Source organism: Nansenia antarctica (assembly GCF_963989245.1).
Source record: "Nansenia antarctica genome assembly, chromosome: 4".
Lineage (NCBI taxonomy): Eukaryota > Metazoa > Chordata > Actinopteri > Argentiniformes > Microstomatidae > Nansenia > Nansenia antarctica.
In genome coordinates, this window is record NC_137689.1 from 54,147,534 (window position 1) to 54,162,682 (window position 15,149).

At 51.6% G+C, this 15,149-nt stretch overlaps 1 protein-coding gene across 1 annotated transcript in view; it reads left to right on the top strand.

Annotated features, from left to right (window-relative positions):
• The window catches only part of nup214 (nucleoporin 214), a 48,316-nt gene that overhangs the window by 18,250 nt on the left and 14,917 nt on the right, over positions 1-15,149 (top strand). The window contains 7 exon segments of the mRNA XM_080529452.1: positions 2,107-2,185; positions 3,250-3,319; positions 3,835-3,916; positions 4,445-4,500; positions 4,867-6,489; positions 12,627-12,697; positions 13,019-13,202. Coding sequence (XP_080385578.1) covers positions 2,107-2,185; positions 3,250-3,319; positions 3,835-3,916; positions 4,445-4,500; positions 4,867-6,489; positions 12,627-12,697; positions 13,019-13,202 — 2,165 coding nt within the window.

Below are 15,149 nucleotides of genomic sequence, written 5' to 3' on the forward strand. Positions count from 1 at the left end.
GCTGTGGCATTCAAGCAATGATTGATTGGTACGAACGGGCCCAAAGTGTGCCAAGAAAACATTCCCCACAACATTACACCGCCTGAATGTATAAGAAGGTGTACAGGTGTTCCTAATAAAGTGTTCATTGAGTGCATATTATACATGTTGAGGCTCCCTCTCAAGTTGTCTACTATGCATGTTTTTTTTCAGAATAGCTTGGTTACTGTCTGATAAGAGGGCTTGCCATTGAGGCTGCACTTCCATTTTACTCCTAGAGGGGGCCCTGTTGTCAACGGGTGTCATTTTAGTGTAACGCCCAGTCTTCGTGTGTGTGTGTGTGCGTGTGTGTGTGTGTGTGTGTGTGTGTGTGTGTGCGTGCTGGCACCTCACAGTTCAAACTCATCACCACCTGATTAAAGCTGCCACCGGCTCAGCCGTAGCTTTACCCTCACTACGCCTCCCTTCCTCTCTGTCTGTCACAGCTTCTCTCCAGCTATAGCTCTTTCAATACCCTGGATCAATAGCGTTTTCCATAAGCAACTTGATCACTTATCAGAGGTGTGTGTGTGTGCGTGTGCGTGTGCGTGTGTGTGTGCGTGTGTGTGTGTGTGTGTGTGTGTATTGATCGTTGTGGGCTGAGCGGGGGCCCAGTGTGGCGGTGTGTGTGACGCGGTGCTCATACTGATGCAGGGACCACAGCTCCAGGGCCGTGAGAGGAGAGGCTGATGAGCTGACTGATCGTCCCTCAGCCAGCCAGCGCTGCCACCTGCTCCAGACCCCCTCAACCAGAACAAACAGTACACACACACTCAACCCCCCCTCCCCCTCCACACCACACACTCACACACAGACTCGACCAGAACCAGTCATGCACCCAATCCCCCCTCCCCCACCACACCACACCACACACACAAACACACACATACACACACACTCCACTCTATTTCTCACACACACTCCACTCTTTTAGGAGAACCACACACACACGCAAACACGTATCCAACATATTAATGCACACGCTTATGCTCAATCACCACTACACATTAATAAAACACACGCTCACTCTGCCGAGACACACTGACGAGAGAGAGAGAGAGAGAGAGAGAGAGAGAGAGAGAGAGAGAGAGAGAGAGAGAGAGAGAGAGAGAGAGAGAGAGAGAGAGAGAGAGACTCTCTAACTCTCGTCATGTTGAACCCTGCTCTCTAGTGTAGAGTCACTGCTGAGAGTCACTGCTAAGAGTCGGTGAGTCCATAGAGAGTCCATGAGAGCCATCAGCCCTCAGTGGATCTGATTGTGTGGCTCAGCAGAGAGAGAAATACATTCCAGATAGCTAGATGGTGTTATCAGGTCACTGCCTCCAATCTGATTCAGCGCCCGGCGCAGCAGAGGCTCACAGTGTGAGTGTGTCTCTCCATGTTTCTCTCTCTCTCTCTTACACACACACACACACACTGCTCCTTCCCTGTCTTCTCTCTCTCCTGCTCTGCAATCTCTCCTTGCCCATTCCATCACTGTGTGCACCTCACCCCCTCTCTGCCTTCTCCCCCCTCTCTCTACCCATCTCTCTGTCTTGTTTCTGGGTCCAGTAAGCTGGCTGTGGTCTGTGGACAGTAGCGGTGGTTATGGCTGGAGGTGGGCACTGGAGAGAGAGAGTAATTGCTTATGCAGGAGACGTGTGTTGTGTCTGCGGGGTTCTCCTCTCCCTAGGAAGGTATTGTGATACCATCGGCTCTTGTAAGGCTCAAGAGGGGATTGACTTTGCTTATGCAGTGTGTTTTTGAATGGGGGGGAGGGGGGGGGAGCAGAGCTGTAAATTATGGGTAGATGCAAAACGAAGCGCGCACACACACCAATGAATCACCCGTGGCGTGAATAGATATATCACACCTCTGTTGTAAACTATATACCTCTCTCCATCTCCACATGACTGATTACCCCCAGCATGCTGCTAAAGCCTTTAGATATGGGAGTGGCACTGAAGATAAATGACACCGTGTGTGTAATGTGATGTGGAAATCTCACTCTTCGCATATGCCTAATTTCTTTAAATTTCCCAACTCCTTGTATTTTTTTCTCTTTCTCCCCCCCCTCCTCCTCCTCATTCTCCTTCTTCTCTCTGACAGTTCTTCAGTCCCGGCCCCTGCGGTTCACGTGGTGCAGAACGTCTTGGCCACGGTGGCCACCACCAACCAAGCCAAACGAGTGAGTATCAACTATCGTCTCTGCCAACGCCCGTCCGCTCCTCGGGTGTTCTCTCCTCGTCTCCCCTCCGCGTATTGGCCTTCAGCCCGACGGGAGAGAGAGAAAGAGCTGTCGGGCGTTTCCTGCAGCGCATACCCCCCCCCCCCCCCCCCCCTCGTTTCTACTCACCGAACGATCGTCACGTCGGCCTACGCGCGGCGTTCCCCCAGCTCGCTCGTGTTGTTACTCATCACGTCTCTGAATAAGTTCTGTCACTCAGGGGGGAAAAAAAGCTCACCGTTGGGGCCCAAAAGCACAGTGTTCTGGGTGGGAGAGGGGAAGACCCTCCATGATGTTGGTGGGGATTGGGGGGGGGGGGGTGCTACATGCCTCACAACCCTCCCATGTCCCAGCAGGGCAGCGCTACAAGTCACAACCTGGTGGCAGCTCATTCATACCAGGGGGAACTCTCTCACTTCATCACACCGCCGTCTCAGCCCACAGTGACGTTCATGGGAGGCGCATGAGCCTACACACAGACACACACACTGGCACACACACACACACACTTTACACACACTGTACAGTACACGCACTCACACTATGCAGTTTATGGGGCCGGCCGAAGTACGCACGTAGGTCTACCACACACTTACATGCACACACACATATACACACGCTGTACAGTATACACACATACACGCACATACTGTCTGTGAGTATGTCACTGACCACATGGATCCTTTTTTATTCGCTATGAGCATAATCTAGAGACACGCATTTTGATTTGAATTCTGGTTAACATGATTATCGAGCCACTAAAAGAACATCGATCTACATTGAATAGACAACATCCTATCTATTATTAATTAGGTTAAATTGAACACGGACTCGGAGGACGAATTTGCGCTTCAACCTTGTTCCCCCGAGACCATTTTGAGTCGTAGCCTAGAGGCAGTAATATGATTATATCCTTGTGTCTTCTGTCTTCTCCAAGCCTGGCGGGCGACAGACAGTTGCATGGTAAAACATCTTTATCGGAATCTGTTTGTTGATGTCTGCCTGTCTTCTCTCCTGTCTGTCAGAACTCTGCCCAAGGTTTACTGAAGGTTTCTGCAGACGGCACGGCCGCCTCCCAGGCTAGCTTTGTGTTTGGTAAGAATGCGCTCTTCCTCTACATCATATCATCACAGGACGGGAAAATGTTCAAACGATCCTCTTGACTGTTCTAGCTGTCGACACCTCTGGGTGAACTATTCCCACGTTGTGTTTGTGTACCAGCACACTTTGCATTCCATTAGATACCCTGGTGTGGTAAAAAAAAAAAACTGTGCTTCCTGTTTGTGATGCTTCATCACTTTATTCTCTTCCTCTCCTCTCACCTCTTCCACTCTCTCTCTCTCCTCGTTCTCTCTTCCTCTCACCTCTTCGACACACCTTCTCCTCTTTCTCTCTTCCTCTCACTTCTTCTACACACCTTCTCCTCTTTTTCTCTTCCTCTCACCTCTTCCACGCTCCCTCTCCTCTTTCTCTCTTCCTCTCCTCTCACCTCTTCCACGCTCCCTCTCCTCTTTCTCTCTTCCTCTCCACTCTCCCTCTCCTCTTTCTCTCTTCCTCTCCTCTCTACCTCTCCTCTTTCTCTCTTCCTCTCCTCTCTACCTCTCCCTCAGGCGGACCCCCCAAAGCGGACCCCACCCCCTCCAGTTCCGCCCCGTCTCTAGGGGAACAGAGCAAGGCCTTCTCCTTCGCAGCGTGAGTCCCTTCCTGGGTTAGGAGTCAGGGGTCAAAGAGAGGGAATCGTCCTGTCAGGGTAAAGTCACGCCCTGCTCCATCAGAAAGCTGGGAAAGTGTAGGGATTTCTGAACAGCGTGGCGCTGGATTCCATTATTAAAACCCAACTGGCGTTTATTCATGTCAAAATGCGGCTAAAAAACGCTGGACCCACTGAGGAACAATCCTAACGCTTTCACTTTCGTGCAGGAGGAGAACCCTGACATTGTTGACAGTCCTGATCATGTCCTATGAATGAATGAATGAATGAATGAATGGTCTTTATTGTCATTGCTATAGTACAGGTACCAAACAACGACATTTGGGAGGGGTGGCTCCCCTGGTGCTAGGAAAGAAAAAAAAACTAAACAAACAAGAAGGGAAAGGAGCTGGTTTACATAAATAAAGGCTATGTACACTATCCACTATACTATACTGTACAGATAAAACGACTAGGGTTGTCATATATACTTAACAGCTGGTTGTGTTCTGTTGTGGTCATTTTGACAGGTCTGCAGGGGGCTTCAGTTTCTCCTCTGTGACCCAAGGAGCTGGGAGCTCACAAGGTACTGTAATCATCCTGTACTGCACAGCCATGGTGCCACGGTGGCTACACACAGCGTGAGACGGTAGATTAATAGCTGATTGATCATTGCTGTTCTCAGAATCAATCAGTCGTACTCAGAATTAATCAGTTATACTCAGAGTCAATCAGTTATACTCAGAGTCAATCAGTTAAATGCATCAGTTGGAAGCTTCTGGGTGTCTGGCACAGCTCCACTTCTAAATGTAATTTTGATTCATCCTCTCTTTCTCTCTCTCTCTTTCTTTCTTTCTTCCTTCCTTTCTCTCTCTCTCTCTCTCTCTCTCTCTCTCTCTCTCTCTCTCTCTCTCTCTCTCTCTCTCTCTCTCTCTCTCTCTCTCCTCTTTAGTGAAGGATGTCGGTAAATTCTCCTTCGCCAGCGGCGGCGCGAGCAAGATGATGTTCGGCTCGGCCGCCGCGGAGGACCCCTTCTCCTTCACGCCCAAGTCCACCTCCCCCGCCCTGGGGGGCAGCACCAGCTCGCCCTCCCCCCCGCCCCCGGGAAGCTTGTCCGGGGAGCCGGTCCGCTCCACCACCCCGGCCCTCCGAGCGGAGCCCCTCTCGGCCCCTAAGTCGGTCGGGGGGGAGACCCTGGGGAGCTTCTCGGGTCTGCGGGTGGGACAAGGAGACGAGGACGCTTCCAAACCCTCCGCGGGGGGGTCAACCTTCAGCTTCGGACAGCAGCCGGACAACGGAGGCGCGCTCGGGGGGCTCGGTACCGGGGCGGCCCAGTTCAGTTTCAGCAACGCGCCCCAGCACGTCAGCGAGGCGGAACCCGCCGCCACGGACTTATCCAGGACGGCGGCGGCGAGCTCCGCGAGCGGGGGGGGGTTCACCAAGCCTGCCTTCTCCCTCCCCCAGCCCAGCTCTGGAGGAGCCACCTCCTTCAGCAGCCTCCTGGCCGCCCCCCTCCCATCCTCTTCCTCCCCCACCCCCGAGGAGGAGCCCAAAGCCCCCACCCCGCCCTCGGACCCAAACCCCACCCCCTCGGAGCCCGGCGTAGAGAGAGTCAGCCCCCCTGTCGCCGAGTCCGTCACTGGGGAGATCGACACCCTCACGGACCCCTCACCCAGCCCCGCCGTCCCTGAAAAAGCCCCCACGCAGCCCCCAGCCCCGACTCCCTCTCCAGCCCCCGCCTCAGCCGCCTCCATCACCCTACCGGCGGCCCCCAGCGCCTCCCCTGTTCCCGATGGGCCTGCCCCTGCCCTAGAGACCCCCGCCCCTCCGGCGCCCACCCCCACGCCTCCTCCCGATGCCCAGCCCCCACCCCCGGCCTACCACCCCCCCCTCAGCTCTGAGACGCCGGGCTCCATCTTCACCCAGCCCCCGGCGGTGGTCACCACAGACACCAACACTACCCTCGGAATCAGCAGCCTCACCCCGACCATCACCACCGCCAGCCCCGCCACCACCCCCACCCCCACCCCCCCCGCCTCCATCACCTCAGCCACCCCCACGGCCTCTGTGTTCGGACAGCCTGCCCCAGCCCCGGCCTCCGCAGCTCCAGCCGCCCCAAGCTTTGGTTCCTCTGGGTTCGGCGCCCCTCCAGGCGCCCCCACCCCCGGTAGTTTCGGCCAACCCGCGTTCGGCCAGGCGTCGGCGGGCGGAGGGTTCGGCCAGCCTGTGGCCAACGCGGCCGGGACGGCCGGGGGCTTCGCTTTCGGACAGTCGGCGTTCGGGGCGAGCCCCGGGTTTGGCCAGTCTGCGCCAGCCGCCCCGGCCCCGGCCTCCGGTGGTGCCGCCCCCGGGGGTGGAGGGCTGTTTGGGGCCCCCCCCAGCGCCAGCAACTTCTCCTTTGGCAGCGCCCCCAGTGCCAGTACAGCTCCCAGCAGCGCGGGGGGCGCAGGGCTGTTTGGGCAGAGCGCCACCCCGGCCTTTGGCCAGCAGAGCTCAGGGTTCGGACAGGGAACGGTGTTCGGGAACAACACCACCACCACCTCCTCTACTGGCTTCAGCTTCGGACAGCCTGCAGGTGAGGAGGGTGGGTGTAGGTGTGGGTGTTGGTGCGTAGGACGTGTGTACGTGTGTGATTTGTGTATGTGTGTGCATGTACGTGCAAGCATGTGTGTGTGCGAGCAAGTGTTTGTGCATGTGTCTGTGTGTGTGCGTGGTCCGAGGTGTCGTGTAAATAGAGGGGTTAGAAGCGGAGGATATTTTTTACTTTAATCACCCACAATGTCATTGTGTTGGGCTGCATCAGACAGCTCAGTCCAGAACAACAGTGTTTTATTGGATGATCAGACGAGATGAGGTTGTTTTAATCCTGCGGAATTTATAGCCACAACTAGCCTTGATAGCCTCATCTGTCTGGGTTCACTGTCTGTCCATCGTCTGAGAAATCACGTTTGTCCTCCACAGTCTAGACTAGGGATGTCCCGATCCCACTTTTTCACTACCGATACCGATACCGATACCTGGGCTTCGGGTATCGGCGATACCGATACCGATCCGATATTTGTATACATTTTTTGACCCCTGAATAATAACAAATACCTCCCCAGTATATAGTCCACACCAACAACAGTTAAATTAAAGACTGCCAGCCTTTATTAAAGCAACAAATGCGACGTGTTGTGGATTGGAACTACGGATCATAAGCTTTCAAATGATGTGTCATACATTGAAATCCGAAAAAATATGAAGTTAGAGTCATTTGAATGTTGTTAGACGTCAGGCACATATAGGGTTAACCTCTTTGTAATGAAACCGGAAGCACACAGCGCAGCGCTATGCGCATTTTAAGCGCATATAGGACTCGCGTGAAGCGCTATGCGCATTTTAAGCGCATATAGGACTCGCGTGAAGCATTTCTGCGACACGCGTTCTGTTCACTGTTTTTATTTCCTTATCGCTTATACACATAAGTTTGACTGCGGATGACAGTAGGATCGGATCGGAGCCTTTTTTTTCCTCTGGTGCGATCCCCGATCCAGCATTCAGGACCAATATCGGGTCGATATCCGATATCAGTATCGGATCGGGACATCCCTAGTCTAGACGTATCTGGATTCAATTACTTTACCCCAAGCAGTCGGAGGGCCACAACATTTTGTATCAATCATTTGCTAATATAAAATTACACTCAAATTAAAAAGATTAAAAGCTTCCTACTAACTAATACCGTCATTATTTAATTCAAATAACAAAACAATAACAGTTTTCTCATTAGGTTTTAAATGTGTGTGTGTGTGTGGGGGGGGGGCACCCATGTGTATACAATAACAGATAAAAGAGAGCACTAGAGGTAAGTCACATATCAATAAGGTGGTGCATATTTTTGATAAAGCAATTCTTTCCATACTGTAGGCCCATAGGCTTTATCCTGTTATTTGGCTTTTAAATGCAATCTCTTGGATAAAAATGGCGTGGGAGTGAGTGGGAGCCATGCTTAATGAAACCTACAGGACGCCCCAGAACATGAACATAACATACGCAGTGGAAGGTCAGATGTAAATATGTCCAATGTGGAATCACACCAATCTTGAAAAATATAGAATACAAAATAAAACATAGGAACAAATTAAATCGTTCCACAATCTAATCTAACTAAGCGTTTTCTCTGTGGTTTAGACATTATTCAGCCCCGAAAGATTGAGTGTCACTGGTCTAGACAAGTTACCCTTGCCGATTGGATTACCCGGTTTTTGTGGTGGAGTGCACACTGGAACTTTTTATTTGTCGCCATGACTTATTCTCTCTGTTTGATGAACAATATTGTTGTGAAAGAAGATGATTTAAAATACCTGGAGTTTTCCATTGTACCCTCCACTTCATTTTGTGAAGCCTCTTTGGGTCTGAAAACAGTGCTACTGTATATATATATTTGATGTATTAGTAGTCGTAATACGGCCCTTCAAATGACTACCAGGAAATGTACCACCGGTCAAAGGTGGGATTGTGGCAGACAGCCAAGCAGCTGGCTGACCTCTCTGGGTTACTGGGGTCAGAGTGGGGGGGGGGTGACTGGGATTAGGTGGTAGGCTGGATATATGGATACATGTGGGCTGGGAGGGTTGTTGGAGGAAGAGAGAGTGTGTGATTGTGGGGGGGTGCTAGCTAGGGTGTGGCAGAGGGTGGGAGGTTTAGGGCGTGGTGGGAGTCTTGTGGCGGAGAGCAGGGAGTTGTCCCATTCCCAGGGATTCCCTGCATTCTCCCGCTGACTGAGAGGGGCTGGGTGGGCCAGGGGGGGCGGGGGGGGGTCCCCCTGGGCGGGAAGGGGGATGGTCACGCCGGGGGCAGGAGAAACAGCTGGTCTGTCTGTGTATCCACTCAGCACTTCCAAGGTCCCAGGCTGTCACGGGCCTAAACCGTGTCCAGTCACTGTCCCAGGGCCTAAACAGTCTCCAGTCACTGGTCTGTACTGTAGGCCTAGGCTGCTAGGAACAAGCCACTAGTACACTAGTACCCCCCGCCCCATATTTCTCTGTAGACACGTTTGACCTTTTCTCCACGCTGAGCAATGCCGTCACCACGTGAGATGTGGTGCAGTGCACTCGCTTCAGGGGCGTCGCGAGGAGGATAGGAAAAATCTTAGGGGTTAAGGAAGTGTGTGTGCATACATGTGCATCTGTCAGCGTTGTCTGTTCAAACACCCTGGCCCCTCACACCCTGTATCTCCACACCCTGGCCCCCTACACCCTGTATCTACACACCCTGGCCCCCTACACCCTGTATCTACACTAGGGCTGCACGATTTGGGGAAAAAATCGAATTGCGATTATTTGGACAGATATCGCGATTGCGATTAATTTGCGATTATTTTATTTTTAAATAGCAAAAAAAAAAAAAAAGGAAGTTTTTGTAAAGTGTGGCCATATCTCCGGCTAGGAAGGTCGTATCAACGTGCAGTTTGTTTGTACGTCTTCAGGGGACTTAGAGGCTCCCTCCTCTAGCACCCCCACAGCCCGAGCTACGAGTGAAAGAACTAAACTTACATTGGGTTGCTTTAAAGTTGGGTTGCTTTAAAATCAAGCTTCAGATTAAAACATGTGATTACTAACCTGACTCAGGTAGTTTGTTTCACACAACCATCTAGGAAAGCTTAATTGGAAGCTGTTTGGAAAAGGGCAGGTACTTTCAAAAAATACTTGGCAGGTGATTGGATGAATCTATCTATCACCTATTTTCATTGACGTTCACGTTCATTGTTGACGTTCATTTTTGACGTTCATTGACGTTGACGTTCATTGACGTTGAATCCGACGCGCTGTATGACGTATCCGATACGGGTAGTGGTGGTCTAGTGAGTTGGACTTGTGATCGGAAGGTTGTGTGAGTTCAAATCCCGCCTGAAACCACACCACTACTAGTGTGCCCTTGGGTAAGGCACTTAGCCCTCAGTTACTCCAGGGGGAATGTCCCTGTAATTCGTAATTGTACATCGCTTTGGATTAAAAGCGTCTGCTAAATAGTAAAAAAAAAAAAAAAAAAAAAAAAAACGCAGGCAAATCGCAGGCTTTGCGATTAGCTAATCGCATCATTTCAAATCGCGATTTCGATTTAAAATCGATTAATCGTGCAGCCCTAATCTACACACCCTGGCCCCCTACACCCTGTATCTACACACCCTGGCCCCCTACACCCTGTATCTCCACACCCTGTATCTCCACACCCTGTATCTACACACCCTGGCTCCCCACACCCTGGCCCCCCACACCCTGTATCTCCACACCCTGTATCTCCACACCCTGTATCTACACACCCTGTATCTACACACCCTGTATCTACACACCCTGTATCTCCACACCCTGTATCTACACACCCTGTATCTCCACACCCTGTATCTACACACCCTGTATCTACACACCCTGGCCCCCCACACCCTGTATCTACACACCCTGTATCTACACACCCTGTATCTACACACCCTGGCCCCCCACACCCTGTATCTACACACCCTGTATCTACACACCCTGGCCACCCACACCCTGTATCTACACACCCTGTATCTACACACCCTGTATCTACACACCCTGGCCCCCCACATCCTGAGCCCCACACCCTGGGTCTCCACAGCAGGTTCAACATTAATTGGATTACCCTGCTGTTGCCTTTGGGCAGTTCACACATCACCGGTCAGAACCGGTGGTCAGACCCAAACCCGTCAATGTGGGGGGAAAAAAGACTGAGAAGAACTGAGGCGCCATGGCACCCTGTTCAGCTTGTATTTTTATCTCAATGTGATTCTATCATTAGACCCCCACACCACACCATGTGCTCGGTGTGTATGGATGTTTGAGTAGGAGGCTGGAACAAAATGCCAGCACACCTACCTACTGCAACAGAGTTGGAGAATCTTGGCGTAAAGTTTGGACTCGAGCACATGCAATCTTTAGTTGTTGTGGAGGGTTTTTCTCCATTACTCATTTAGCAAGTCGTTTTCTGTTGAGTGAGTGGACACGTCACTATCCATGGGAGTGTTGATAGGTCAGGTCATGACACGGCTGTTCAAATTACTTTGTGTGTGTGTGTGTCTATGTACCGTTCAACTGAATGGGAAAGTGTGTCCAAACTTTTGACTGGTAGTGTAACTCTCTCCCTCTCCCTCTCTCTCTCTCTCTCTCTCTCTCTCCCTCTCTCTCTCTCGCCCTCTCTCCCTCTCCCTCTCTCTCAGAGGTGACAGCAGTTTTAGTAGAAGGAGCAGCTCTATAAATGGCAGTCAGATTCCTGTCGAGTTTGGTTATGTGTTCTTCGTTCCCCTGGTATTATTTCGGTCCGCTTCACGCCTGGCTTGTATTTCGGGGCCGCATATATTGTTGGTGTAGTTATCTGAGCCGGGCCTTAACTGTTGCTCAGCTTTATTTAAGCGCTGTTCAATGCAGCATGTCGTTAGTGTAGTTATGGCCGGGGCTGAGGCCGTAGTCGACTGTTGCTGAGGGTGCTTCGCAATCCTAAGCACCCGCATAGGTGATGAGCACACTTAAAAACCTAGTTGATTGCTACATTTACATTTAGACGACAGTATGTTTATGGAATACTATTATCAGTAGACGGCGGGATATTATCATACCGGTCCAAGTCAGATAAATATTTATGTCCCTGACCTGTTCAAAACAGAGTCAGCACAACGTCTAGACCTTAATTCAAGGTACACAATATGAATTGTGTGGGGAGGGGGCGGGGGGGCGGGGCGGGTGAGTGATGTTGCAGGCATTTCAGAGATGAGTGCGTTCCATTGTCTGCCAGCCTGGGTAGGCAGGGGGGCTCGGCCAGTCCCAGACTTCATCTACGGCGGTCCCTATCCGCCCCACGACATTTCATGCTCCAGATGATTTTTATGGGGGAATTGACTTTGGGCATGAGGGATTTTTATGGACAGTAATACAGCGCTCTCTAAAACCTGCCCGTTTGAACAGACAGAGAAGAGGGAGGCTCCAGGAAAATGAAGATGGGAAATAAAAAGGAAAATGGGAAGCAGCCTTGGGGGAGGAAGGGGGGGCGCTGTCAGGCAGAACTGACGGCTGTCACACACACACACAGACTCAGTAACTCACTCACATACACGCACACACAGACTCACTCACATACACGCGCACACAGACTCACTCGCATACACGCACACACAGACTCACTCACATACACGCACACACAGACTCACTCGCATACACGCGCACAGAGTCACTTGAGCACACACATAATGTCACACACTCAAGACTCATACTCTCTTACTCACACACACACACACACACACACGCCCTCATTCCCTTTCCCAGTCCCAGTGAAAGCTGATCAGGCGGTGCAGTGTTTCTCAGTGTGGTCTACTGTGCTCGCTGCCACAGTGTCAGAGATGGAGAGGAGAGAGGAGAGGAGAGGAAGGGATTAGTCCACCGTGTCTTCCGCTCTCAGCCATCTAGAACCTGCTCAGCTGCTCACACACACACACACACACACACACACAGTTCTGATTTCAAAGCACTGTCACCATCGCTATCTTCAAACAGCAGCACATCCCAAGCACGATCAATTGTTGCGTGCGTGCGTGCGTTTGTGTGTGTGTGTGTGTGTGTGTGCGTGCACGCACATAGGTTTATTTCTTTGCGATGTAGAGTCCACAGAATACCGCCTCTCCTAGTAATGGTCTTCCCTCCCCTCCTCCTCTCCTCCCCCCAGCGTTCGGCAGCCCTGCGACCAGCACCTCCGTGTTCGGCCAGCACCCCGGCGGAGGGAGCGTCTTCGGACAGGTAACACTCACCTTTCACTCCATGTTACTCCATACAGCAGAGTGACATCCCGTCTGCTATGATGAAACACGGCAGGAAACACCCCAAGTGCCTCTCCACACAATTGCGTCAACTCACACACACACACACACACACACACACTCACACACACACACACTCTCTCTCTCACACACACACACACGCAAAAGTTGATGTTATTGCACTCAGGTAAGAGTCGGAGAAAGAGAACTCCTCCGAGTTCTATCCTTACCTTGACTGTCTGTCTGTACTTTCTTCACCTCCCTCCCTCCACCTCCCTCCCTCCCGCCCGCCCCCCAGCAGCAGCAGCAGCCGTCAGGCGGGGGTCTGTTTGGGTCAGTCTCCGGCAGCGCTCCGGGCTCCGCCACGGGAGGAGGGGGGGGCTTCTTCTCCGGCCTGGGGGGGAAACCCAGCGAGGACGCCGCCAACAAGAACCCCTTCGGGACCGGCGCCGCCACCGGGGTGTTCGGACAGCCGGCACAGACGGGTGAGAGAGGGACCATGGGGGGAGTTAACGCTTACTTTAACAGACAGGTCGACTGATAACGCCGTCTTCTTTTGGCGCAATACCCCGGGAAAGAGTGGATTGGGTGAAAGTCAATAGTTACCATGGCATTGTGTCAATAGTTACCATGGCATTGTGTCAATAGTTACCATTGCATTGTGTCAATAGTTACCATGGCATTGTGTGTGCCGTGTTAAACGCTTTGAGTGTCAGGGAACAGCTTGTGATCCATAACTATGATTTCACATCGTTAGCCTCATAACATAAATGTCATATTTTGGCCAAATTGAGATATCTGCCTAACTCTACTGTCCTAACACTGCTGATTCACTGTGCATTATTGCCTATGCCATCAGCCTATCAGAATGCTTGTTATATTCCAAAATCACTCTGTCCAAGTTATCTCTTTGACATAGGCATTTTTGACACTACATACAAAGATGGCTCGGCTGACCACAAGTGAAGCATGACTTAGGCAATTATGCTATGAGGCTAACGACATGTAGGTACGCTTACATTAAGCAAGTCATGCTGATTGATGACAGCCTCGTCAGGCGAAAGACCTTTTTGTGTCTCATCACCTGCAGTAAGGCTACCCCGTGTGCAAGTATTGTGTTGAGAATCAGTGTTACTTCCCACTCACAGACAAGTGTGCACGTATTTCGAAAAACGCATTGACAAGGAGAGATCTTTCTGTGTCAAACGTAGGGGGGGGGGGCAGCGTGTCATCTTATTTTGGGTTTCCACAGTTCGGTGTAATCGATTTTTTTCCCCTAGCATTCTGCTCAGGGGTTCTAATCTCCTACGCAGAGCTGTGATTGTGTCTGTTGACGCTGTAGGCCACACGTCTAGTCTGCTCAAGATCATCTCCCCTCCAGCTCCCCAGTCATGCCACTGCTTAACAGACCGGCTGGCATAGTTTTCCATACCAAACAGGCTGGTCCCTCTCTCCGCACGCTTCCGATGCCCCGCCCACTCAACCCCTCCCCCCCCCCGTCCTGAATTGAAGAACACTCCGAATGAGTGAGAGGAGGAATATTGATGATGGTGATCTGAATATCAGGGGAGGCTGGCTGGGTGGAGTTAAAAGGGTTCGTTGTAATGACTGGTAACCATTCCTCGTTCCATTCCATGCATTACAACGATCCCCCCCCCGCCCGTCCTCTCTGGTTTCTACCTCCACCAAGCCTTCCCTGGTGAATATGTGCCGTATGATCTATTTCAAAGAGACTATGTCATGAGAGAGTGGGTATATATCCCTGCCGTTCTGTTCCCAGCCGAGGATATTTTCACTGAGAGAATCCTCACGTCGTCTCTCAACTTGGTCGTCTTGACGGTGAGTTTGCTTGTTGTTACGGGAGTTTTCTCAGCGCACTTCATGTAGCCTAAGGTTAGTGTTAGGGTTCACCCTAACCCAGTGATACTCCAAATCAGGAGAGCCACAGTGGGTCCAGGTTTCTGTCCCAGCCTGGTGCTATATCACACCTGACTGAACCAATCAACGGATCTTCAAAACCCAGATAAGTTGAATCAGGTGTGTCACTGCTGAGGTGGAACAAAAAAGATTGAGAACTGCGTCTCTACAGGACCAGGATTGAGTACCACTGGCCTAGACCGGGTGGACGGGTGTCTTGTTCTTAGGTTTCATTGATGCTTGCCTCCTGGGCCGCCACTGCAGATGAATGTCCTCCTGGAGGAGCTGGGAGCTGTCTGTAGGCATGGTGCCACTCCACTCAGTCAGACCCCCATACGTCAAGTGTTCATTCACTCCAGTGTCTCTACTCCACACACACGCACTCACACACACACGCACACGCGTGCGCACACACACAAACACAAACACACACCCACACACACAAAAGCCCCAATACCATTCCTCCACATTGACAGATCCATTTTCTCCTCCCCCTCTAGAATGAAAACTGACCC